The sequence below is a fragment of the Cololabis saira genome, chromosome 11 (assembly GCF_033807715.1).
Source record: "Cololabis saira isolate AMF1-May2022 chromosome 11, fColSai1.1, whole genome shotgun sequence".
Classification (NCBI taxonomy): domain Eukaryota; kingdom Metazoa; phylum Chordata; class Actinopteri; order Beloniformes; family Belonidae; genus Cololabis; species Cololabis saira.
In genome coordinates this window covers 19,931,813-19,959,340 of record NC_084597.1, presented here as the reverse complement: position 1 = coordinate 19,959,340, position 27,528 = coordinate 19,931,813, and the positions used below count along the sequence as shown (strand labels likewise).

Here is a 27,528-nt window from a genome sequence, read left to right as displayed (position 1 = left end):
GTCATTTAAAAATTGGAGACAGAAAATAGGAAAGAAAAGAAAAGTGGCCCATAATACTGGCTAAGGACAACCCTGCTGACATCAGCCACAGAAAAAACCCATCAGTTATCTCTGCTGTTCCTTGGTCTGCTATGCAGCAGTGTTTGATTGGTGTCCTCACATAAACAGGAAGGTAACTCCTCTTAATATAGGTTGGAGCCCAAGCATTTGATGACAACGAGCATGCAGGCGCTACTGGACCTCCTGCGCAGATTGTCTTTGAAGAGCACAAGCCTGTACTTTTGTTGTCTTGTCTGACCTGATGTTACCTGTCAACTCTTGGGTTTGCAGACTCTAAATGAAGAGGCACATCTTTTGTAAAATGGTTCACAATTACAGAGTTTAATTTTTTGCAAAAAGACCTGGTAATTTCCTAAAATAGTTGGTTAGTGCAGGGTCAGTAAACACGACTAAAGGTGTGGTTACACTGGAGTTCAGCTTCGTGGCTTTTAGCAACGCAGACATTGTTTTTTTCACGCTGGTCATGTTTGATCAGACATGGACGAGCTCAGACCCTGAGTTGCACAACCTTTTTACATCGTGTGGAAGTTCATATTTCTCTCAAGTCAGGACGTCGGTGCATTCAGTGGACTCTCTTAGGTGTTAAAAGGAGGGTAAGCAACTTTGACTCATGTCAAAAGAAAAAAAGAAAACACCAAGCGAATGTGAAGAGCTAGCTCCCCCACCTTCCACTGCACCTCTATAGAACCTGACTAGGGTTGCAAAATTCCGGAAATTTTCAAAGTTGGAAACTTTCCATGGGAATTAACGGGAATATATGGGAATTAACGGGAATATATGGGAATTAACGGGAATAAATAAGAAATTTACAGAATTGAAGGTTGGCCCTTAACAAGGAACTTAAATATAGTTGGGGGAAATATATTGTAGCATAGTCTTGGCTAAAACAACCAGATTTAATGCAAGTACACTCCTCAATCACATGCACACAGCACATTGCTTACTGCAGGGCTATTGAGGCCACGCCCCCTACATGCACTGTGCATTCCTCCATCACATGCACAGGTGATTTCTTGAAGCCTGGAGGCCACACATTTGAGCTCAAAGCACAAGACTATTGAAGCCACACATTTGAGCCCACGGACTATATAAAGTCAAGTAAGTTTTGATAATATTATGGGGTAAATATATTTGATCTATAATGGTATTAATGTTTAACTTGCAAATATTAAATAAAAATGTATTAACACGAATAAATATAATAAATAATATAAATATATATATAAATAAATATATAATATAAATATATAAATATAATAACAAGAATAAAAACTAAAGTTCTACTCAAATAAATCTGTTGAAATGTCATGTTTTTGTATTATCTTGCATGGATATCTGCTTATGACAAAATAAATATTTACATTTATGTTTGGATATGATACAGTTTGTTTAAATTACCCCCAATTTCCAGTTAATTCCCATAAATTCCCATAAATTCCCAATAATTCCCATGGAAAAAATTCCCCAGCTTAACTTCCCATGGAAAGTTTCCGGAAATTTACCGGAAATTTTCCACCCCTTTGCAACCCTAAACCTGACTCATCAAAAACACCTACTTTATTATTTCACATGTGTTAGTCATTATCAGCCCACCTGTAGTGAATGTGGTGGTGACCGGGTCACTGGAGGCGTCTCCCCTCTTTGAAACGAGCGACACCGTGTACTCTGTGTCTGGCTTCAGACTGGCCACGCTGAGCTGCTTCTCACTCGGAGAAACGTCGACTAAGTGTACGTTTGAAGGGTCAGCGGTGGAGCTGTAAAACACAGTCACTTTGTCCACGGGGGCCACCGGCAGATACCAGCTGACGAGAGCCTCAGAGTCCGTCACGTCCTTCACCTCCACCTGCCGGGGGCTATCGATCTCTGAGGTGGGAAATAAGGTGCTTTAAGCCTAAAACTGACAAGAATTTCAAGGGGTGTGCAACAACTGTTGGGCTAGACCAGGGGTCGGCAACCCGCGGCTCTGGAGCCGCATGCGGCTCTTTAGCGCCGCCCTAGTGGTTCCTGGAGCTTTTTCAAAAATGTATGACCTTTTTTTCCTTTTTTCCTCTCTTATTTTTTTCTCTTTTTTTCTTTTTTTCTTCCCTTTTCCTTTCCCTTATAATCTCGACATTTTTCTCAACATTTCGACTTTTTTCTCGAGATTGTACATCAACATTAATCTTGACATTTTGACTTTTTTCTCAGCGTTTTGACTTTTTTCTCGAGATTGTACTTCAACATTAATCTTGACATTTCAACTTTTTTCTTGACATTTCAACTTTTTTCTCGACATTTTGACTTTTTTCTCAACATTTTGACTTTTTTCTCGACATTTCGACTTTTTTTCTTGAAGTGCATAATGAAAAAAAAAATCTTCCTCCTCTAAAATATTATTTTATTTTTCTCCTGCCTGGCCCTAATACTCTTCCCTAGATTCGTGCAACAAAAAGAGTCATGTGGAAAGACATTAGCGGCTACATTTGCAGCCGAGGACCCAGTTATAACTAATATAGATACATGCAGCATGTGTTGCCTTCATTCTAAGGCTGATACAGGACTTTTATTTTTTTGCGGCTCCAGACATATTTGTTTTTTGTGTTTTTGGTCCAATATGGCTCTTTCAATATTTTGGGTTGCCGACCCCTGGGCTAGAAGAAGAAAAAACTGCTTCACTTACACACAAGTACAAAGTTTCAAAGCGAATCAAACATTAAAGTCATGAAAAACAGGATCAGGACACAATGAGACATTAAACTTCAGAGTTAAACAACAAAAATGACATAATACACAAATTAGTTCAATGACGTTGCAGTGCAATGTTTGGATCACTGATCAACATGACTGCAAATATCTTTTTTTTAATTTATTTTTTTTTTTTTTACTTGTCTGCACACATATTAATGGTTAATACGATGCTGGTAAGAACCTGAGGCATATATATGTGCATTGTTATTATATCTTCATCAAAGACCAGACTGAATACATGTGTTAATTAAAATATTTTGTATTTTCAGCTCTTCTCTCCCAACAAGTGACTAAACTGGTTTTCTTTTGTGCAACAGCTAAAAGACGGTAAAGGGAGGACCTGAGAGGGGATTCAAGACTTTGCATTCATAGCAATGTCAGTTCAGACCGGGCATTAAAATGCGTCTGAGGACATGTGTCTGATCACACGTGGCCATCAAATAACGTGAGGTCTGAACTCGTTCCAGCATGGATTCAGGTCCGATCTCTCAGGAAGCTTTTAACATCGGGAAAATGGTATCCGCGTTTATATTATGGAGCATATTGTAGATTTATATAATACATTTTCTTTGTAAAATAATAAAGTGTGCGGCAGATCATCATCTTATTTCCGGCTTTTTTTCCGCAGAGCTTTTTATTTACAGCCTTCGGCATTTAGAAATAACACATGGTGCTTACGAGTAAAAATGACCTCTATTTATTGAATTAAGAGCGTGGAGTTCAGGTCTGACCACTAACCATAACCCAGGTGTAAACAAACAAGTAAACAAGCACTGGCCTATTCTGTTCAGACATCTCAGGACTCATTGATCTGAATGATGCTGTGGTGGGTATTATTAACCAATATTTCACAAGAAGCATCAAACTGTAACTTTGAAACAGTTGTAACGCGTGATCTTGTGGTCTCAGCAGTTGTGCTTACACCTCCACATCAGCACAGGAAATCCCATCATGAAATACAGTTTTTCCTTTTCACTCCGACATGGTATTTAATACCTGTTTCCTGTATTTCCATTTTGAGTAAATTAATTCCGCCATGTTTGAGATCTTTGCTGAAAGAGCCGCTGGGGGTGAAAGTGAAAGAAAAATCCCTAATTTCAGTTTACATAAATGAATAAGATCATGAATTAAGTGGGGGGAATACCCCAGGAGTCTACAAGCACAGAGCTGCTACTAAAATGATCTTTCCAGACGTGGCGGAAGACGTTTGGCCCAGCTTGGGGCATCTATTGTGTAATAAACTTGGAAACATTTCACAGAGTAATGTATTGGGTAATACCGCTATAAAAAGCCTTGTCGAGCAGAGGACAAGTGCTAAGAGCCAGATTTAGGGACAATAAAAATGGCAGCTGTGACATGGTCATGCTAGACAGAGATGTAATTTGTGAGAGCTGTTATTCGTCGGCTAAAATCGGTTGTGTAGATGTGTTTCCGAGCCAGCAGAAAATTCCTGGTGCAAATCCTGTCTTTGCTCTGACATTACAGTGGATTTATTATCCAGGCTTTAGCCGTGTGAAAGATACTTGTAACTGTTACCACAAACTCCTCTAAAATATTAAACTGGTGATCAGAAGACTGAACTCCTGCGTGCTGGGAACTCACTGGTAGTGATCGTTGCAGATGTTTGTGGTCCTCTGGTCTTGTTTTTGATGATGTTGAGAGAGACCTCATATTCCTGTCCTGGTCCAAGCCCAGACTGGAGGAACTGGTTCTGAGAAGGCTGAAGAGTGCTCACGACTTTTCCATTCTCTTCTTTCTGCAGAGATGAAAAAAAAAACAGGAAACATGAGTCACTTTTAGACAGAGGTAGCAGTCTAAAGATGCTCTGGAGATGGAGATCCCGTCTTTATTCCGACTCCACAGCTGTGCATTTACAGCAATCCCACCAAGCATGTTTTTCTCAAAGCATTGTACTGTTCCTCAACCTGAAGTCTCTGTCTGGTCACTTTTCTTCTGTCGGTGCTAAATAAACAAAAAAGAAAAAAAACAAAACAGCTACCACTTAAGTGCTGAGTAGGAGAACAAAAGCCTTTAACTGCAAGTGTTGCATTACATGTGTCATACCAAGTAAAAGCTTACTGTTCAACCCAGTTCATATAAAACTGACTTACATTGTATATAAAAACAGTATTTATGGATTTGTCCATATCACCCAGTTGTATCTGGTTGTTCCTGTGAGATACTCGTACTAGTGCTGGCCTCTGCTTCCCCATCGCTGCTGGCCAGGCCTGGTTCTACGAGGGTGCATAAGCATGCATTGCACCCTCAGTTAATGTGTTTGCATGCTCCGTTGAAAAAACGAAAAGAAAACTGACAAATGCGCGCTTGTTAAGCCTGATTTATGGTTTTGCGTTAAGTCGACGGCGTAGCCTACGGCGTAGGTTACGCGGTGACGCGCACCGTACGTTTGCGTCCCCGCGTAACCTACGCCGTAAGTTCTGCGTTGGTGCAACGCGGAACCATAAATCAGCCAGTGTCCGTCACTCATCTGCTTCCAGCAGTTTCCTGCACCAGCAAGACGCTGCTCTCTGCTGCTCCGTTAACACAAAGTAATGATGGATATTCAGAAGTGGTTCAAGCACAACCACGCAAGCAAGTTTACAGGACTGTCTCAGAAAATTAGAATATTGTGATAAAGTTCTTTATTTTCTGTAATGCAATTAAAAAAACAAAAATGTCATACATTCTGGATTCATTACAAATCAACTGAAATATTGCAAGCCTTTTAATATTTTAATATTGCTGATTATGGTTTACAGTTTAAGATTAAGATTCCCAGAATATTCCAATTTTTTGAGATAGGATATTTGAGTTTTCTTAAGCTGTAAGCCATGATCAGCAATATTAGAATAATAAAAGGCTTGCAATATTTCAGTTGATATTTAATGAATCCAGAATGTATGACATTTTTACATTACAGAAAATGAAATACTTTATCACAATATTCAAATTTTCTGACACAGTCCTGTATAATTATGGTTATATTTATTTTTGTTGTTATGTTTTATTTTCTGTTGCTAGATTGTCTGATGGGTGAGGTAGTCCAGACTAAATGTAGCATTTTCTTTGTTCTGCGGCAATATTGCTGCAATAAAGCATTTGAAATACACTTTAAATATTCTTGTTTTGCTAGTATCCTTCTGCTTGAAATTATGGGAAAATGCATAATTTAGTGTTGAATAATGTGCCAGGCATGTGCACCCCCTCTGATCTGAGATTCAGCCCTAGTCATCATTTTCTAGAACCGGCCCTGCTGCTGGCGTTGGGATTACGGGAGGAAGATGACCGCTTGACTTCAGCTGGAGTCACCTCCAGGTTGCTAAGCAACAGGGTTCAACCAGAAATGAGTGAACCACGCCGATGGACAAAGTTCTTAGCCTGTCTGACGTCCTTGGCTGAGCAGACGGTGATATTTATTTGTTTCTTCTGCAGGGTCTTGAGCTTGGCATTTTAAACTGGATAAAGGTCCTAAACACTGTAGTCAGATAGCTCACCAACTGTCTTGTTGAAAGCCATTATGGTGACCCTTTTACACTTTTCTGCACTGCCAGTTCACACAGCTCATTTCACCTCTTTTATGCGTTAGTTAATACCTCACACAGTGGTACGGAGGAAAAACAGCTGCAGAACAAGATGTCATGGCATTCCATCTCCATCATTCACACAGCATAGCAGGGGCGGAGTAAAGGCGGGAATATACTCTACGCAGGTGGCTGCGTACTCTGCGTACGTGTCTGTTCGTCTCCCTGCGTACCTCGCGTACCACCCGAGTAGAGCCCGTCATACCGGTGGTGACCGATAGGGGGCAGTAAGCAGAGCAACAGTTGGAAAAGCTACTTATATTAAGTAGCAGAAGTAGTAGCAGCAGCAGCGGTAGCAGATTAGAAAAACGAACAAGTTTACAGGACAATATTGGATGATGTAGGAGATTATAACATCGTGTGAATGTGTTTGAGTGTGTATGAATGTTGGTGGTGGTCGGAGGGGCCGTTTGGCGCGACATGGCAGCCACTCTTCCGTCAGTCTGCAGGGCAGCTGAGCTGCGGCTACAGACGGAGCTACCGGGAGGATGTGTGTGAATGAATAATGATCTCTGTAAAGCTCTGGGTGCCTTGAAGGAGCTATATAAAACCACAGCATTATTATTATTATTATTACTCTTTATTAATTTGTATTACTTATTTATATTACTTTTTTACCCCCTTCCCTGTGTGTGTCTGTGTACTTCTGCTACGTGAGTTTCCCCGTTGAGGGAGTAATAAAGGACTATTTTATCTTATCTTATTATTATTGCTTATTATCAAAAATGGATAGTCTGTCCAGACTAATTTATCCGGCATTCTCCTTACCCATCTCAACAAGAATGACGAAACAATAAATCCAGTTAATTTTAAGTTCATATGGAGTAGTAGATGTCAATATATAAGAAAGATTGACATGGTAAAAAACTATGATGATGTTGAATGTGATCGATTTCAATATTATGAATAGTGTCTTGAAACTGAAATAGTTACAATCTTTCCTTATAAATAGACATTCCATCTGATTTATTGTTCCTAATATGATTCCAAGTCATTCATTCATTCATTTGCAAGTCATTCAATAGTATTTTTATTGAAAAACAGAGTATTTAAAATAAAATAAGTCCCGTCAATTGACTCCTGGCTCCCGGCTCCGTGGCTCGGCGCTTACCTCCGCCGGGGCTCCGCCGCCGGGGCTCGGCGGCCGGGGCTCGGGGCTCGGCGGGGGCTCCGGCATATTTTACCGGACAAAGTCCGGCAATTACCGGACAACGGAAACCCTGAGGGGAACCTGCATGGGGAACTTTCTCCAGGGGAGAGCAGTAGTGCCAGCCGGGATCAGACCGGGAACAGCGATACTAGCGGCCAGAGCGAGAACTGCAGGTCGCGTACGCGTTCAGTGTCTTTTTGAGAACGTGCACGTCGACGCGTCAAATGTACGCAGGATACGCAGGATACGCGTGACGTGACGTCACACGTATCCTGCGTCGCGCGTACGCGTTCTGAACGGCAAGTATATACAGCCCTTAAGGTGCTACAGTGGCTGAACAAGTTTTTACTCTGTGCATTTAGGGCTATGGTTAGGAAAACGCAAATGGCAGCAAAATTAATGCAATAAATGTGCATGTTCGCATGCATTCACTGCTGTTGCTTTTAAAACCAAGTGAAAACTTGGGTTGCTATTAAGAACTCTAAACCAGTTTTAGCATTCTTGGTCAACATGCTGGTTGGATTTCAACTGGAGAGGAGATTAATGTTGCTCTTATTCCCGGTAAATATGAAGCGAGGGGTCAAGGGTGCTCTTTATGAAGACTGGAAACAAGAAAAAACGGCTTGTGTACCCCTCTACAGACATAAAAGATCAGTTTACTAGTACAGTTATTCACAGTTAAATATAGTCATGTCATTGTCATTTGGTGAATTGAAGTAAAAAACGTAAACAAGTTTTTGGACACTATGAAACCAATTGGAGTCATCTCGAAGCTATTTGGACCCGTTTGCAGGTAGGTTCTGCCAATATGCTGTCAGTTTAAGTTTCACATTCACAAGAATTATCTTTTCAGGGTTTGACAGTGGAATTTTGATCAACATTCATTGTTGCCATTAAAAAAAAAAAGAAAAAAAGGTCAGCTTTCCACAACGCTTGTGTTGTTGGATTTGTGCCCTGGGTTGCTGCCCAGGCAGACACTAGATATTTACTTTAAATGTAATTATCATGACACTAGGCAACACATTTGCACTGCTCTGCCTTGGAAACCTTCCAGTTTTTTCATTCCTTTGATACTACATGCCCCACAACCAGATGCAGCAAGCAAACCCAGCTGCTCTTCATTGGCACATCCTTGACAGTTATAACTTCTGGATAACACAAACTTGCCTCGCAGCCTTTGGAATACTGATAAGTGTTTTTTTATTTCATAGTTGTATTGCTCAGCTCTTTGCTCTTAATTCCACCTCCATAAATCTGCTCTTGGGCCCTAGTCTTTCTCTGCTTACTGGCAGCTCTGTCTCTATGATCCTCCCACCAATGTCTTCCCTTTCCCAACCATCTCAGTCTAGCCTGCCATACTTTGTCTCCAAGACTTCCAACCTTGGCTGTCCCTCGGACGTGCATGTTTTTCTATCCTGTGGTTTATTATACATGGCGGATGAATTATGACTTCAATTTGACCGTTGCGTTACTTCAGTGCTCCTCCCTGGGGTGAAGCGTTTTAATAACCGGACCCGATATTATGCCAAAAAGATGATGTTTCCATTGATAAACTGCAGACAAGGGAATATATTCACTAATAAATATTTAATAATACAATACTTGAGAGGAAAATTACCAGTATTGTTTTGTCAGTTTAGTGTGTGTTAGTGTCACCTCTGGGGCTACGTATCATATACTTTTATAAGCTTTACAGAGTGTATCTTGTGTGAAAAATGCCTTTGTGTGGTCATGCAAATCTGTAGATGGAGCTTAAAAAAGGTGACACCCCACTGGCCGGAAGGCAGCGTGAACTCCATCCCGTAAAACGGACCGCTACCATCAGAGGTGTAAAGCTGTGGTTGAACTTGGAAGCTTTGTAACTTTTTCATTAATTCATATCAGACATGTCATTTTGCCTCAGAAAAATGTGTCAACTTGTGGGAAAAAAGGTTTGCCTGCTTGAAGATGTACAGTAATTTCACAGCTGAGTAAAAACTCAGCAGAGGCTGGAAAAATATATAAAAAGGCTTGTGCATATCAGCTGGAACAGCCATTTCTTTTCGCAGCCTTTCTGGCTCAGACTCCAGACGGCGGATTTAGCGGCAGCACTGCGACATCCAGACGTGCCCTCGTTAAGTTTCCCATATGCCAAATACATGGCATTTCTTATCAGCTCTCAGTTTTCATTTTATGGTTAATAAGATGGAGGGAAAGCTTTCAAAAGAGAGGTGCAGAGTGCAGACTCACTGTGTTACGGAAGTAGATCTCCCATGCATCAAAGGGGATGTCCAGCTGGTCCCACAACACCTCTACGGACGTCTCCCTCACAGATTTGAATTTTATACCCTCCGGATGTGGGAGATCTGCATGAATGGAGACAAAGCAAACGGTCAACGCTTTGTTTCTCTGAAGATTTAGTCAAACAGAGACACAACTAATACCTGTGGCCACCCTCGCACTGACGGGGATGCTCTTCTTGTTGCTCAAGACGGCGTAAACACTGATCAGGTACTCAATACCAGGTTCAAGCTCTTTAACGGTGGCAGCAGTTTTGTCTCCAGGTACGGTGAATTCCAGCAGGAGACCGCCGGGACTAGTGGGAATATACGTGACCAGGTACTCTGTGACCAGCATTTCGTTGTTCCAGGACAGGTCCACGGTTTCAGGGGTGACCTCGCCAACTGTTAGGTCCTTTGGAGGAGACACTGGAAAAAATGTAAATAAAAGAGGATGTCTAGGTTGTTTTCTCAGATGGTTTCTCATGCATCAAGTCAGTGAATATCCACTATGTAGCGCTAATACCAACGCCATAGCCACATCTGGATGTGGTTGTGAAGATCTGCCAATAAAGTGCAAATAACGGCAGCACAGAAACCCGAAAGCCTCTTTTATGTCCACCAGAATATTTTCTCTCCGTCTGAGTGGGGAGTGAATTTTCAGAATGGAAGGAAATTACATCATCTGACTGTGCTTTTACAGCAGTTCAAGTTAACACATGGAAACATTCAGGTACTGCTAACTGTCAAAACTTTTTGATCATGATTCAGCACTGAGCTTCTTACCCTCCGAGCAGTCCTCTCCAATGTAGCCCTCGTCACAGACGCACTGACCATCCACACAGCGGCCTTTGTCTTGGCAGTCATTGATACAGCTCTGCTTTTCACAGCTGTCTCCTTCATATCCACTCTCACATGCACACCTCCCGTTGATGCAGCGCCCCCTGTTGTTGCAGTTATCTGGACAGGTGAGGACAGAGCAGTCATCTCCTGCGTAGCCTTCCCGACAAAAGCACTTGCCATCCTGACATTGGCCTTGGCCAAGACAGTCGTTGGGACAAGCTTTCTGGCTGCAGTCTTCCCCGCTGAACCCTTCGTCACAAACACACTGCCCAGCGACACAACGGCCGCGGTTCCTGCAGTTGTTGGGGCAGCTCAGCTCGCTGCAGTCCTCCCCGACAAAGCCTATGTGGCACACGCAGCGTCCCTCGACACAGTCTCCACGGCCGTAGCAGTTTGAAGGGCAGGTACGGATGCTGCAGTCCTCACCAGTGAAGCCTTCATTACACACACACTGTCCGTTAATGCAACGACCCCTGCGAAGGCAGTCACTTGGACAGGAAAGCTCGGAGCAATCCTCTCCCTGGAAGCCAACGTCACATGAACACTGTCCATTTATGCACTGGCCTCTGTTGTTGCAGTTGTTTAGACAAGCCAGCTGGCTGCAGTCCTCACCTTGATAGCCTGAGTCACAGATGCACATCCCATTGAAGCACGTGCCTCTGCCATTGCAGTCATTCAGGCAGGTGAGCTGAGAGCAGTCTTCACCGGTGTACCCGGCAGAGCAGACACATTTGCCGTCGACACATAAACCGTTACCACGGCAGTTGTTGGGGCAGGTCTGTTCGCCGCAGTCCTCCCCACTGAAGCCCTCGTCACAGTAGCAGGTGCCATTCAAGCAGCGCCCACGGTCATAGCAGTCGTTGGGGCAGATGAGTTCAGAGCAGTCAAAGCCAGTCCAGGGTTCATCACACACGCAGTCTCCATCGTCACAGCGACCGCGGCCCAGGCAGTTGTTCAGACACTGGCTTTGAGAGCAGTCATCCCCAAAGAAACCATCCAAACAGATGCAAACGCCGCCCACGCAGTGGCCATGAGCACAGTCCACAGGACAGACCTCCAGTGCACAGTCATCTCCGCCGAAGCCCTTGAAGCACTCACATTTTCCGTCCACGCAGCGGCCGCGGTCCTGGCAGCCGCCGGGGCATTCAGGCTCGGTGCAGTTGGGTCCTTTCCAGCCAGGCTCACAAATGCAGCCGCAGGTTTCAGAACTGTAGTTTCCATGACTGTTGCAGTAAGGCCTCATCCCCAACTCACCTTAAAAGGAGGAAGAGAGGAGAGAGAAATGGACTTAGGCTTTTTAGATTTTTTTACTCCTCTGTGCAAAACTTCTCCTTTCAGCATGCTTAAACACAACCATCACAACCACCACAGGGATTTATAATTTCATTAACGTTACCAAGTATGATTCAACGCTAACTGATGAGCTGCTGATCTGACTTCTGAAGGAAATGTTCTTTCCCACACTAAACTCCTCAACGATGATTCGAACAGATGTTACTCATGCTGAGGGAGACTCATGAGGAAAACGCTCAGCGAAGCACTTTTCAACAGGATTCCATTACTTGGCTGAAAGGTGGAAATACGACGACCACGTCCCACCTACCTGTCGCTTGTGCGCTGCAGCACGCCTCTCCACCGCCGCACTGGTCCCGTAGAGCTGAAACTTCTCCTTCCAGCATCTCCAGCCGGCTCATGAGGTCCTTCAAGCCGGGCAGGTCTTCTTTACATTGGCAAGCCTGGCGAGGTATGTTGATGCGGTGGGTGAAAATTATCTGGTTCTCCCCGTCAAGTGTGTGTTCAGTGACATGGTGGCCGGAGGAGACCGCTGCAGTGTTTTTGGGTTGGAGCTGAGTGGTGTCCGGGTTGTCTAGGTCCACCGAACAGAGCGAACTGCCAGGAACATTGATGTTGTAGACGTGACTGAAAACCACAGGATGGCCGGCGCTGGGCAGGGTAAGGTTGCTTTCTTCAGGGGGTAGCACAGTTTGCCGTCGATGCCTCAGGAGTTTCTTCACAAGTCCAGCATTTGAGAAGTTGAACAGAGCAATCAGAAGAAGGCAGCCCAGAAGGCCTCGCGTGCCCATGCTAGACGTGATGAGCGGAACCAGCGAAATATAAATATCTGGTTGGAAGGTCGATCCTGGTTATGGTGAACGCTCTGGAAAGACAAAAAAAGAAAAAGAAAAACTTACAAGATGTTTAAGAGCATTCCTATATTCACTCAACTAAGGCCACAAAACACAATATGCAATCAAACTTTGATGGAAACAAGAAACACAAAAGAAAAGAAACCAATAATTGAATGTTCATGATAATTATTGTGCATTGTGTATACGTTGATATGCATAGGTAGATTTAGTATATACGTATACTGTACATGTTCTACTTTTGAGTTCTATCTATGTACATTTTTTGTACTTTACTTTAATCTAGTTCGTGTTAGTCCAGTAAGAATATTGGGTGTCTTCTGGGAGCTTCTATAACAAGCAATAGCAATTGCAATTTCCCCTCAGAAAGTTTTGTATTTTAAGTTTAATGGCAATTAATTTCAACTTCTCTGCTTATCAAAATTAGTTAGAAGATTTGTCCAGCTCTTTGCATGACTCAGCACTGAGAAAGGTGCATGCACTTATGACAAGATCATCGTATGATGGTGAATTTAAGACCTAGTTTTGGTGAATGAAGGGACTGTTGTAGGGCAGGAAGGGAACAAAAGAAAAATCCTCAAGCACTGGCATGGCAGCACCTGTGTCCAACTGGACTCCCACCAATTAGAGATATTTAGGGCCCGAGCACTTACAGTGCGAAGGCTCACAATTGGATACGGATTGGCTCACAACTTGGTTTGTACAATCTAGACACATGGCCAACACTAAATTGCGAAGCTTTTAAGTTTTTACCAAAAGGCTTGATTGTAGTGATCCGGCGAATGTTGAGGTAATTTTTAACGCTCGCCATGAAACATCAATTGGCTGTAACTCAGCAATACAATATTTGATGTGGTCGAAAACGTATGTGCACGATTGTAGACTGAGCTTGAAGACATCTATGGTGGAATATTCAGGATCGGTTGTAGCGCCACCTGTTGGCACCAGGAACTGTCATGTCTTCTAGTATGCAACTGTGCTCCAAGCGAGATGAGAGGATGGATCTCAGCAAAAGCAAACGCGCTGCCTTAAGCCTGAATTACGGTTCCGCGTTAAATGGACGCCCCGGGCCACGCCGAAGGGGGAAAGAAAAAGACTGTATAACACTTGCGTTTCTTAAGGATAAAGTTGTTTCGCTATTGATACATTTAGGGACAGTCGGAATTCTGAAATTGGCGATTATTTCTTCATCCACTGCGTCTTTCATCCACTGGTGCGTTCAGGGACAATTTGAATTTACTGTATTTGGCGAGAATTTACCATTGTGGTATCTCCTGTTTACTGGTGGGATGAGTGATATGTAAATATTGTAATCTTTAATTACCAACTTCATATAATTAATGTTTTTCATCTAACCTGAGTAGTGTGAGATATTATTTCAATAGGAAACTGCACACCAACCCAGTGGCAGTTGGTGTTGTTTTCCCTAGGGGAGGACTCTACCAGACTACAAAATAGATATATACCAAAAAGCAGTAAAATCATGTTCTAAGGTATCATATCCGTGTATTTGAATTAATGCCATTAATAATAGAAAACTTCGTGCCTCAAGCCCCACAATACGGTTTGACGTACATGCACAAAAATCAGTACACGCCTGTATCATGTCGCAACTTAAAGAAAAGTCTCTTGGCACCATGGCCGAAACTGAACAGGAAGTCGGCCATTTTGAATTAATCGTGTAATTATGCGCAATTTATGCCATTCCTTCGGCAGTTAACACGGCCCGAACCGTAACGTGCACCCAGGTGTGTTATACATCAAAATGTGCGTCTCCGTCCCGCGACGTCGCGCATTACTTTTCTCATTCAAAAGCATTACCTTGGCAACGATAGACACCAAAAAGCGCGCCCCCCCTTCATCTGATTGGTCCATATTTGATAGTTCCTACTTTCTGCCGTAACTTTTGAATGGTTTAATATAAAGAGTCGTGGGCGGTGTCATCGGACTCGGTTTTGAGTCCTTGAACATAATTGGTGCAAATTAGCCCCGCCCCTTTTTCTGATTGGTCAACATTTGATAGTCCCTATTCTCTGCCATAACTTTTGAACTGGTTGTGATAAAGACATGTGGGTTGTGTCATCGGATTCTGTATTGAGTACTTGACCTTCATTGGCCTGAAATAGCCCCGACCCTTCTTCTGATTGGTGAATATTTGATAGTCCCTATTTTCTGGCCTACCTTTTGAATGGTTTGACATAGAGAGTCGTGGGTGGTGTCATCTGACTTGGTTTTGAGTACTTGACCTTCATTGGCATGAATTAGCCCCCCCCCCCCCCCCCCCCCCCCCCCTTTTCTAATTGGTCGATATTTGATAGATCCTATTTTCTGCCATAACTTTTGAATGGTATGACATACAGAGTCGTGGGTGGTGTCATCGGACTCGGTTTTCACTCCTTCACCTTTATTGGCCTCAATTAGCCCCACCCCTTCTTCTGATTGCTCGATATTTGATAGATCCTATTTCCTGCCATAATTTGAATGGTTTGACATAGAGAGTCGTGGCTGGTGTCAACCGCTAAATGTCCCGGCCTGAAGAATCTACATACAAGTCATACAAGCGCTTCCACTGCAGCACGCCTGAACGTGAACAAGGGTGCAAGGGCCCGTTCATCGCTGCTTGCAGCTTTAATTTCTTTTTCTTCTTTTTCTTTCTTCCGACGAAAGGAGGGCCTTTTTGCCCCCCTAAACGTGCCCCAAAAGTCACCAAATTTTGCACGCAAGCCAGGCCTGGTGAAAAATTCACACAGTGAATGTCTGTACCAGTATCTGACAAGGTACATTACTGTGCAAATGTTTTAGGCAGCACAAGTCTGTGATAAGACAATCTAGATCTACATTTATTCCCCCCCTCTAAGATAAAAACAGAAAATCCAGGAGCAGTAATAATATTTCAAATTTCCGTATGGGATAGTCTCCTTAAAGAGTTAAATCTGCGGGTCTGCAGGAGGTCACAACGGACACTGACTTTATATTGTACTCTCATTTGCTTCTGAACATTCTGTGGTTTTATTCTGACTTCCTGCTATGAAGTGTTCAGCAATGATCAGCCAACCAATCGACCAGTCTCTCTCCAATATCATAACTTTAAGAATCCGATGAAAGTGCTGATGGTGTTGGACTTGTACATGAGGTGTACTGCAGATGCTGCGAGATGTTTATTTTGACGGTTCAGGATAATGTTGGAGCGGCCGTGGATCAGTGGGTTGGGTTGATTGCCATCTAACTGAAAGAATAAATCCCCAGGACATATGGACACGTGACCTGTCAAAGAGTCGTTGGGGAGGACACAGAGCCACATCGCCCCACAGGTTGTTTATAGGAGATGTAAAATCAAAGTGCTGCTGTATGTGGAGTGGATGTATAACAGAAGTGAAAAAGTCTCAAGCGAACGGATAAATGAGAAATATATTTCAAAGTGATATGCGGAAACTAAAAAAGGTTTATAAGGTTCTACAGTAGTGCTAGACCGTCACCATGTAAGGATTTAGAAAATGGAGACACTCTGGGAACAACTTGTTGAGGATGCATTTGGCAGCTGTGCAGCCAGTTGCAACCCTGCAAATAGAAAACCACACAGTCATGACAAGCGTCCTCAAGTCTTTGATCCGAATGGCCAAGTAAGGAGTCACTGTGAAGCTTTCACATAGTTTAACTGTGCAGCACGAAGGTCAGAAGAATTGTGGTTATTTAACGCCAACTGTGTCAGGAGGAGAACGGACGTTCGTGGTCAAACATCTCTAACACACTGAAGGACTGCCACAACTCACCTCGAGACTGGACACTTTCACCTTCATCACTGTTAAAACAGTATTTTATTAACAATTTGATTAACGGAACTAAAAATACAAAGAGATATGAAAATAGCAAACAATTTATCACTATGTCGAATATGAATAATATTGATTATTTTTAGTTTCTGAAAGTATGTGTTATTTTTAAATGTGCACCATAAAAAGTGTGTCTTTGGAGCTCTTTCACATACATGTATCAGAATATAGAAGAATGTGTTTTTCTCTTTTTCTTTTTTTTTTTTTTTTTTTTTTTTTACAAAACAACCAATTGATCCTCAAATTAAACGATGGTTTCCATTCAAGGAATCCAGCTGTGCGGCTGCGACTTTTTTCCATGGCTCTAAAATGTCTCCAAATTAAACCTCTGGGTTCCTTTCAGCTCAATTTGAAGCTTTTTAGGTTGATGTATAAAAGTGCCCGTGAAACTGACTTTAATGGACTTAAACCACCAAATTGTAGCGCAACAGCATCTAAACAAACCAGAGCTGTGCCACTTTTTCAAATTTCTTTCATACCTTTCTGTGACTGTAATGTCAAACAAAGTAAACACTCAATAGCAAAGAATCCACAGCTGCAGCGGAAAATCAGCTTTTTTCACGGTATTTGTGCGCTCAGTAAAAACTGTCAGCTGCTTTGGTTTCCAGGGCATGTTATATTTACTGGGGGAGGAAAAATACAAAAAAAGGCATAATTCACACATGTAACTGCTGCACTCTTCTTCACCCTCAGTTGATTTTCTCAACTCAATGCTAAAAATGCCATGTTTTTGTGACTCAAATGAATAGTTTCTTTCTGATAGTGGGAAAGCCTCCTCCGATTAATTCATGATGGGTTTCAGAACAAGGCCCACCGCCACCAGCCGCTGATCCCAAGAACCAGAAACATGTTCTCAGAGTATCAAGGGTGGGATATCAGTACCAATCAAAATGGATTGGCGGATTTGGATTAATTTGATCTCCTTTAACCTTCAGATTAGCCCCCAGCATTGTGTCCTGTTAAACAATTCATCGTCCAATTTCCATTTTTTTTTTTTTTGGGGGGGGGGGGGGTAGCCCCCGTGCAGATGAAAACCATTGAAAAATGGCTTCCAGGGAGGCAAGAACCTGCAATTACACAAAATAAAGACATGTGGTAGACTTGGATTTGTTCTTATGAAATCTTCTGGAAACCATTTGAGAGCATGCTTAACGATACTGATAAAGTGTTTGTAGCACCTTTACGTAACCATGACTCTGAACAGAGGAAAAAAAAAAAAAAAAACAATACTTGTATCTTAACTTCAAGATGTTATATACACGTCTGACTTGAATCACAGCATCACTAGCAGCTATGCAAAGCCACAAAATCTTACAATAAAATGTTTCTTTAAGTTCAACATGCAGTTTTTTGGCCGATGTTGAATCTTTGCTGCATGTGGAAATGATAACCTGCATACTCTTCTTCACCTGTATCCTAAGCTGCCCTGTTACGGTGTCACCTCCACTCGTTCCACCTAACACTCACCCTCCACAACAACCAGCCTGCCCCACCCCCACAGCTCGTGCACAGCGTGCTCTTCGCCGCAGGTGATGTGAGTTGTGGGTGATTGGGGAAGGAGCCAGGTCCAGCACAGCTGTAGCCACTCTCCTCATCAGATCCCTCTGCCTACTTAAACCCCGGTTTTCCAGCCACTCATCGCCAGATCTTCCCTAAGAATGGCCTGGCAAGTATCCTGTCTGTGTTTGTCGCATACATAGCTGCTCGTTATATGTTGACACTCCTGAAGCTACCTTTTGTGATTTTTTTGATAACTGCCTCCTTTTTGTTTGCTCCACAGTTTTTACCCTCACCGTTGTGCTGCACTCCGGCTTGACCCCTTACCCACCTACTCCACTCCTTCACCCTGCTGTCACCCCAGCCTGCCTTGGATCCAGCCCGCCAGGCCTCAACCCTTTTCCCCCACAAACAGCAATAAAGGCCCTCCCGGGCATTAAACCAAATCTCTGCCATCCTGTGTCGTGCACTTGAGCCCAACGCCTACCGAGACATAACATGCCCCTCTACCGTATATCCCAAGATCAGTGTTGTGCATGAACGAGTTGAAATTAACGCGTTCATTGAACGCGTTCATTGAACGCGTTCATTTCTGTGAGAACGTGGAACTGAACGCAACATATTTGCACATAAAGAACTTGAACATTGTTCATTCTGCAGATCACGAACTGGAATTTGAACTGTTCATTATAAATATCTGCAAGTCCTTGACAATCAAAAAAAGTCATCAGGAAAGACCAAGAAGAGCCCCAAACAACCCCAGTCCCACTGCTGCAGCCTTCAGGGGTTTGATTTCCCAGCAACAGGTAGACACACTGATAATTGACTACATTGTTGGAGAATTACAGCCTCTGTAAAGTTGAAAAGCCACTAGGACAGTACATGATTGTATACATTGAACAGTTTTAGGATAGGGTGGCGTTTCATTCGTACTTCTCACCTAAAAATACTGAAATGAACTGAATTTGAACTAGTTCAAAATGAAAATGGTAAACTAGAACATGAACTGTTCATTTTTAAACTACGTGAACTGAACTTTGAACTAGTTCATGAGAAGTATGAACTTGCACAACACTGCCCAAGATCCTCTCCGACTGCAGTCTGCTTCAGCGCTGATGTACAAGTTGGGCCTGGGTGTCAAACACAAATCTATTTCTTCTAAATATGAAGTGACTGTTCAGGTTTTGCACCATTTTCCTGTGAGACATGCCAAAGATTTATATTCAGGGAAAAATCAATAAAACAGAAGAACTGCTGTGGGTTTCGGGCCAAGAGTCTTTGAATCCATCCCGCGCCATGTAAACTGAAAACTCTTCAACGGCTGGATGTTTTTTTTATTATTATGTTTGGATGGCAGGAGACATGTTGTCCCCCACTAAATCACAGTGATGACTATGACAAAACCTTGCCTCTACTGTCCCCGTAGTACTTCTAAAGTGAGCTAAAAGTACAAAAGGTGGGGACGGGTGGGTGCCTCTCCTTCCTTTACTGCCCCACCTTTGACCCGACCTCTCCTTAACACTCGCCTACATTCCTGCTACCATACATCCCACCTGCTAAGGAGTTGGGTTTCACAAGTTCTGGCACATCTGGTAAGTGGGGTAGGATGAAGGTAGGCCCTAACTGGAGTTGTAAATCTAAAAACTAGGTCCACCAATATTTTCTTTTGTTCCCCTGCAGAAAGCTTTACAAGACAACATACGCATAAATTGTGGTAAGAATGAATCACTGGAAATATTCAGCAGCGCTAATCCCTGCGTGAGTTTGGATGAAGACACTCGAGACAACATCGACATGCGGCTCGCCGAAGCGATATCATTTGTCACATATGTCGTTTTAATCTCTCTCGGTCTCACCTTAAAGAAAGATGAAAAATTATGGAGTGCATGAAGTGATAAAGATCCGTTGAGCCCACCCCCCTGGGAGATGCTAAAGTAGAATTTAAGAGGAATAAACCAAGACCGGAGAGGAATTTGCGTTTGCAGCAAAAGATAATTAACGTTAGCACGGGGTGGTAATGGGGCCAAGTCAAAATAAGTCAATCTACACCTCTGATGAAACTCGGACACAGTGTAGGTAAGTTAATTTGTGAGTTTGTACAGGAATCACTGGTAAATTATTTTTGTCATAGATCTGTTTGTGTCCATTAAAATAGAAACTTACCCCGAAATGGGAATATCAATTGCCATTTTGCTGCAAAGACATTAAATTCTCATTCTAAGCTGCTTTGATTAAACTCGTTTCCGTCCCCATCAAAAGTTCACAGTCTAATGATAGACCTGTGGTTGTTTTAACGCAGGTAAGCTCCCAGCCATTTATCTGAAACCACCGCCTACTTTTTCTACTGTTTCAATTCCAGTAGCAGTAATATGGTGGTAAAACTGGGGTTCGACTGGAATAATTACCAAAATAAAGTCAAATTAAAGCTGCAAGCAGCGATGAACGGGCCCTCGCTCTCACGGCCACCGCCCCCCATAAGCATATCAGAAATGACACCACCCACGACTTCCTATGTCAAACCATTCAAAAGTTATATCAGAAAAAAGGGACAACCAATCAGAAGAAGGGGCGGGGCTAATTAAGGCTAAAGAAGCTCAAGGACTCATTACAGAGTCCCATGACACCACCCACGACTCTTTATGTCAAACCTTTCCAAAGTTATGGCAGAAAAAAGTATTCTAGGGGGCGCTGTTGAGCCGTTAGGCCACGCCCATTAATGCAAACCATGAAATATCAAATTTATCGCCAGGCCTGGCTTGCATGCAAAATTTGGTGACTTTTGGAGAACTATCAAATATGGACCAAACAGATGAAGGGGAGGCGCGCTTTTTGGCATCTAGCGTCGTCATGGTAAAACTTTTGAAAGAGAAAAGTAATGCGCGTAGTCGCAAGATAGAGACGCACATTTTGATGTATAACACATCTGGGTGCACGTCACGGTTCGGGCCGTATTAATTCTCGAAGGAATGGCATATATTGCTCCAAAATTACGTGATTAATTCAGAATGTTTAAAATAGCCAACTTCCTGTTGGGTTTCGGCCATGACTCCAAGAGACTTTTCTTTAGGTTGCGACATAATACAGGTGTGTACCGATTTTCGTGCATGTACGTCAAATCGTATCGTGGGGCTTGAGGCACAAAGTTTTCCGGGGGGCGCTGTTGAGCCATTTTGCCACGCACATTAATGCAAACCATTAAAAATCTAATTTTTCGCCAGGCCTGACTTGCATGCAAAATTTGGTGACTTTTTGGGCACGTTTAGGGGGGCAAAAAGGCCTTCCTTTTGTCAGAACATTAAGAAGAAGAATAATTCCTACAGATACAATAGGGCCTTCGCACTGAAGGTGCTCGGGCCCTAATTATGTTCTTCTGGGTGCAGGCTTATCAACCTTATCAAGTAGCCTTTTTATTGAATACATCAAAAGTGTAGTCAATTAAGGCTTAATTTAAACTTTTGCATCATTTGGTTATTTTTAAACCTTTGCATCTTAACCAATATAAAAGTATTAAAGCAGGAAAAAAGTTTTTTTTTTAAATCAGTGGTCCTAATGATATGCCTGGTCAGTGTACGGATCTTTTTTTCTGACCAGACTACTTTAGCCGAACCGAGCCTGATGTTCATCTTAATATGAAATCTATTCTCTACTTTTTCTATTTCTTGCTGGTATCAACTGCTATTAACCTTGTTTTTGGTTTTGGTCCACTCTACTTTTCCTAATTACAATTAAGGCAGCAAACCCAGAATTTCCGTGCGTGGGACTAAAAAGGAAGTCTCATTCTTATTCTTATTAGGGACACAGTGACTGCAGACGGATGATGTGAGGCATCAGCCATCCGTCTGCCTAAGCTACATTAAACATGACATTTGCCAATTAAAACCATAGAATCCCACTTTCCTGCTGTCAAACTGTCCTATGACGGTATGAGAAATGTTTCAATGTCTTATGCTTCATGGTCAGCTTTCCATTTGCTGTGGCAACCAAGTTTGCTGAAGGCTTGATAGAGATGTTTATGCTACTGGTACTTCTCAAAAATGTGCAGACACCCTGTTTATACAAATGAACTGATGTTTTGCATGGAATACATCATTTAGAGCAGAGCCTGGGGTTAGCTAGGGACATCTCAATGGTGTACAGGACGTGGTCAGAAAATTCAGAGAGAAAACTGAAGTAAATAGAACCTGTTCACTAAGTTATAATCCATTTGTTGGACTTTTTGCACTCTTCCTCCACGCTGGCAGCGAGAAGGGAACTTTCCCACGTGGAAAAGAGAAATTTGGAATGTTGGCCCTGGCCTGATGACATCTGTTTTGCTTCGTCAAAAAAAGAAAAAAAAATGTACTGAGGTACTCGTCCTGTGCCGTCTGGCTGGACCCTCAGTATAAAGGTCCAGGTCCATGAGACTGCATGTGAGATCTGATCACAGCTATCTGGGAACCAGGCTGCTGGGGATCTGCTCCTGGTGATGAAACGCAGACGGAGCTACTGCTGCAGGTCTGGACACAATCCCACCCGGAAACAATTGCTGACGGCTCCAAGTGGACATGCCATTCTAGTCCATGTTTATGGACTCATCTAGAGTGTTGCAATGATGAGTTCTCATCTTAAATGTTATTCTGAGCTCAAATAAGAGGGAAAAAATGTATGTAAAACAGAGTGTAATGTTCCCAGTCAACTGCAGACACTGAAACTGACACTGAGGCCGGAAGTAAGTTACAGTTCGTCGAATGACCACTGGGGGCTTCAAAAGCAGGCCAATCTCCACTGACCTCCAGGTTTTTAAATGTCGAACTTTGCACCAGAAATTAACATATTCACAATTTGGTTCAGAAAACCTCACATAGGCTTTAAAAAATAAGAATAATTAAAGAAGCGATGAATGGGCCCTTGCACGTGCAATTTTCACCAATAAAAGTCAAGGACTCAAAACTAAGTCTGATGACACCCATGACTCTCTAAGTCAAACCATTCAAAAGTTATGGCAGAAAATAGGAACTATCAAATATCGACCAATCAGAAGAAGGGGCGGGGCTAATTTGCACCAATTATGGTCAAGGACTCCAAACCATGTCCGATGACACCACCCACCAGTCTTTATGTCAAACCATTCAATAGTTATTGCAGAAAATAGTAACTATCACATATCGACCAATCAGAAGAAGGGGCGGGGCTAATTTGCACCAATTATGTTCAAGGACTCAAAACCGAGTCCGATGACACTCTTTATGTCAAACCATTCAAAAATTATGGCAGAAAGTAGGAACTATCAAATATGGACCAACCAGATAAAGGGGGGGGGGGGGGGCGCGCTTTTTGGCGTCTATCGTTGCTACGGTAACGCTTTTGACTGAGAAAAGTAATGCCCATCGTCGCAGGATCGCAGGATGCAAACCATTAAATATCACATTTTTCGCCAGGCCTGGCTTGTGTGCAAAATTTGGTGACTTTTGGGGCACGTTTAGGGGGGTCCCTCATTTCGTCGGATGAAGGAAAAAAGAAAAAAAAACAAGAACGAGAAAAAATCCTACAGATACAATAGGTCCTTAGCACTGTCAGTGCTCGGGCCCTAATAAATGACCTAAAGCAACAAATTCATGGGGACGTGGTGTTTTCATTGTCAGGTAGCCGTCATCGCTACGGTTACTTAGCACTGTACTGACTTCTGAGCTGTGAATAAAGACCTAACAGAAGATGATCATTCACAATTTAAACACTGCCATTCATAAACATAGAATCCAGGCTGTTCTCAATTGTGGTTTAGCGCCGGTGGAACCAGTTACCTGCTGATATCAGAGTTGGTATCAGATTCTCTCTCTACTTTCAAGGAACTCTTGAAGACGCATCTCTTCAAAGAACATCTCCTATTCTAACCTCCCTAATTTATCAAACCGCACTTTCCGGCACTCACTCACTCTCGACACGTCTATCTTGGACCTTGTCATTCTTTTGCAGTGGTCTCTGAACTATAGATTGGTTGTTTTCCTATTGGCTGGGTTTCTGGACTTGAAAATGTTTAAGGTTTTGTTTATGGAGGCTTGGTTTTAAGCTGCGTGTTTCTGAACAAAAACAGGAGTTATGAACATTTATGAGCCAGCCCCGCCCCTCACGGAAAGCCTACAGAAAAATCAACTAATCAGAAAACATTTCAGCCAATATACTTCTCTGAAAGGAAGTTGTGATATTTTTCATCACCATTCTAAAGGTAATTACAAACTGCTTGGATGTGTGATGGATGCGAACTGATTGTAGAAGTACTAGATAAGGCAAAAAAAAATGGCAATCTGAAGCCCACTTAATGCAAGTGTGCATGCTTTTTTTGTTCTTTTGTGAACACATTTTAGTATCCATTGTTTTTTTAGTCTAAATCCTGATACAGTAATACAAGCTGCAGCCTTTAATCAATGTGCTGCTAATTCCCCAACTGTTGGATGGCAGAAGATCTCCAGTGTGGTCTTTAAGGAGCTGATTGGCTGCTTTGAAAGTAAATGTGTCGCTGTGCTTAGAACCTCAGGCTGAGTATAGGTACAGATTATTACTCTGCCCAAACAAAGATTAGCGGTGAGAACACCAATGTTTTGTTTACTAGACTGTATCATCCTCTACGCTTTAATATCAGTATGCTCCTCTGTTTCATCGTCATTCTGCATCGAGACGCCTGTTCAGACCCTTTTGCATGCAACTGTTTAATTAAATCTACCAAAATCTCTATCATCTCTCAAATCTTATTCTTGGTAACTTAGATACTCAGTTTTCAGTCCGGAGATTCATCTAGTTGAAAAGAACGTGTTAAAGAGGTTTATCAGTCTTTTCCACAACAGTCACCTTTTATTTGTCTTATTTTCAAATCGACTAACCTTTTAACCAAACAGTCTTTGATTAAAATGCTTCTGAAGGATATGGGTTAGGGTGGTAAATCTATCACCTACAAAACACCATCTGTGTTCAGCCTTGCTCGTGGCACACATCTGATTTTTGACGTTTCCGTTGGCTTACAGAGGTAAATCCCTCTTATTCTGATGCAGAACCAGTAATTATGGAATATACATTCTTTACAAGGTTTCTGCAGGGTAAAAGTGTGACTCAACACAGGTATTAAGCTCAGCATACGCCCCTCACCATTAGCCCTTTCAGGCTCAACTGAAACTTCCAGCTGAAACTGGAGAACTAATTTGACACCTCCAGCGGAACGTAACGAGATGTGCGAGTTACGATCAACCCCGAGCTCTCCGTGTGCAGGTCGTACAGAGGGAAGCAGTGCCGGACGAGCCCCGAGGGAACTCAAACCAGCTGTCCATCTGACAGAAGCATCTCATACATCCAGGGTAACCAACACAGACTGCAGCAGGGAGGCTGTAAAAAATCCTGCTGTAAAACAGCTGACATGATGTATGACAGAGCTGAAGGAATATGGAGAGGCTGCGAAAACAGCATCAGAAGAAGAGGATGATTAGAATCTGAGAATACTGTCATAGCGTGTTGAAGGCCTAATTTCCTTGCAGAACGTGGAGCGAGGTCGGCAGCTCAAACTTTCCAAGCAAAAGATAAAAACACAAGTTAAAATTGCTGCAGCGCGGCCAGACCTCCTGGAGATTTTAAGCAGAGCTGAAACACGGAGTAGGTGAAATACTTTCCTCCTCCATCCTTCATTTAAAAAAACTTCACAATGGAAAAAATAAGTCATCATGAAACTGGCAAAAGGTATTGTAATGCAATGCATCACATCGGCGAGCTGTAAAACCTGGCCAGACAAAAGGATGCTTCCGCGTTTTTTGGACCTGTGCATGATCATACACACAGATGGGCAGCTTTTATCTCTACATTTCCAGTATTGATCTACAACCTGACAATGCTGAGAGCATCTCCTCTGGCACAGAGTGAGCTGGCTCCTTTACTGAGGCGATCAAAGCTGAGGATAACGCTTCCACATGTTCGGTTTCTCAGCAGTGAGTCATCACCTCTGCTACACACGTTTGAGGGAGAAGTTGCAGCATTCACCAAGGAAACCTCGAATGGACTACAGCCAAAAACATTTACGGTGTTGCATGCAAATTCTGACAAACAAAAAATGCAACAAATCCATTGAAAAGTTGCTCTCGTGCTTAAGAATATATTCGTACCTGTGTTGGAGTAATCTATTGCAGGTAACACGTGGTCCTTCTCCAACTCCAAATGAATTCAGTCAAAGCTAAGGAGAGGATGCTTCGTCTGTCACTGCTTCGACCTGCAGCTCCTCCACCAAGGTGTCAGCTCTGTCAGCTCTCCTCAGCCGCCTCCTTATCTTCCCTGACCGTTCGCAGCTCGCGCTGAGGCTCAGCTCCTTTTCTCTGCCAGAGAGAGAGAGAGACCGAGTCAGACAGCTGAGACGGAGGGAGCAAGCGTGTGGGAGGAAATGTCTTATAAAGAGTGAGGAGTGTTTAGGTCAGACATCCGTGGCTTTAAACTCCAGCCCTTAAATAGCCGTCATTCTCCCTCCCTTCACAGCCCGTCAGCCATCCCTCTGCTGTAACTAATGGATGCGAAGCTGGTCTGCCGTCTTTAAATCAAATGCCGCTCTCACTGGGAATCACGACAAAAAAGAGCAGTGCTTGTGGTTTTACAGGAAAATTAGAGGGGGGAAAGCTGGGCAATGAGAGGAAAGTGAGGTAAGACCTCAGACGTTTGTCTTCAAACAGATCGTCTTCTCTGTAATGGTTTATGATTTTCACTTGCCTGACTAACGTTGCAAAAAACGAAGCATTTTCTTCACTAAACCTACCCAAATAGCAGCAAAATGTGAGCTCTTTTTTTACCTTCACTTACCTTAACGGTTAGCACCAAACCTCTCTCCAGCTCGGTCGCAGCAGTTCAAGGTAAAGAAGTCTTAGTTCCTCACTGAACTGTTCTCTTTTTGGCCATTAAAGGAATAAAATCAGGAATTTCCTCACGAGCACATGGCCGCAGTTACAAGGGATGGCCAGAAACGTTGGTCTTTAACCTCCCAGCCGTCTAGTCTCATGAAATGAACGCCAAAAGACATCGTGCATCATATCATCAGCTGTAGTCGACCCCAGACCTGAACACGAAACTGCACAACTACTTAAAAGGTTAGTCAGGAAAACGGGCAATATGCCACCATACGGAGGAAGCCCCTGCAGTTTAATCTTAATGTGATTAGAGGAGGATGAAGGAAGCATCAGATAAGTCTCTTAACTGAGTCCATGGGGCTAGTTAAAAGATGGCCTTTAATTACCTAAAATTGTTTGTGTATTAACATTTACATAATTCACTTCCAAAAATTGTCCCTGCAAACCGTTAACAACTGCTCAAATACGCACACATTACCTTCATAATATACAAAGTCGGAAGAGAATACCCGAGAAAAAAGCGTCCACAAAAAAAAAAAAAATCACTGAACTAAAAGTATAAATCCTGATTAATCTCATGGCAGAGCTGATT

At 42.8% G+C, this 27,528-nt stretch overlaps 1 protein-coding gene across 7 annotated transcripts in view; it reads right to left on the bottom strand.

Annotated features, from left to right (window-relative positions):
- Positions 1-26,488, bottom strand: part of LOC133455086 (tenascin-like) — a 61,564-nt gene extending 35,076 nt beyond the window's left edge. For 3 of the 7 annotated variants that reach the window (XM_061733927.1, XM_061733928.1, XM_061733929.1), the window contains exons 1-7: positions 26,211-26,488; positions 12,223-12,777; positions 10,563-11,873; positions 9,942-10,205; positions 9,748-9,863; positions 4,390-4,543; positions 1,654-1,923 (exon numbers count right to left, since the gene is read on the bottom strand). In XM_061733927.1, coding sequence (XP_061589911.1) covers positions 1,654-1,923; positions 4,390-4,543; positions 9,748-9,863; positions 9,942-10,205; positions 10,563-11,873; positions 12,223-12,703 — 2,596 coding nt within the window. In that variant the 5' untranslated portion in view covers positions 12,704-12,777; positions 26,211-26,488. The remainder of the gene's footprint in view (positions 1-1,653; positions 1,924-4,389; positions 4,544-9,747; positions 9,864-9,941; positions 10,206-10,562; positions 11,874-12,222; positions 12,778-26,210) is intronic. The other 4 variants (XM_061733930.1, XM_061733931.1, XM_061733932.1 and 1 more) reach the window with 3 other exon arrangements.
- Positions 26,489-27,528: the final 1,040 nt, after the last annotated feature.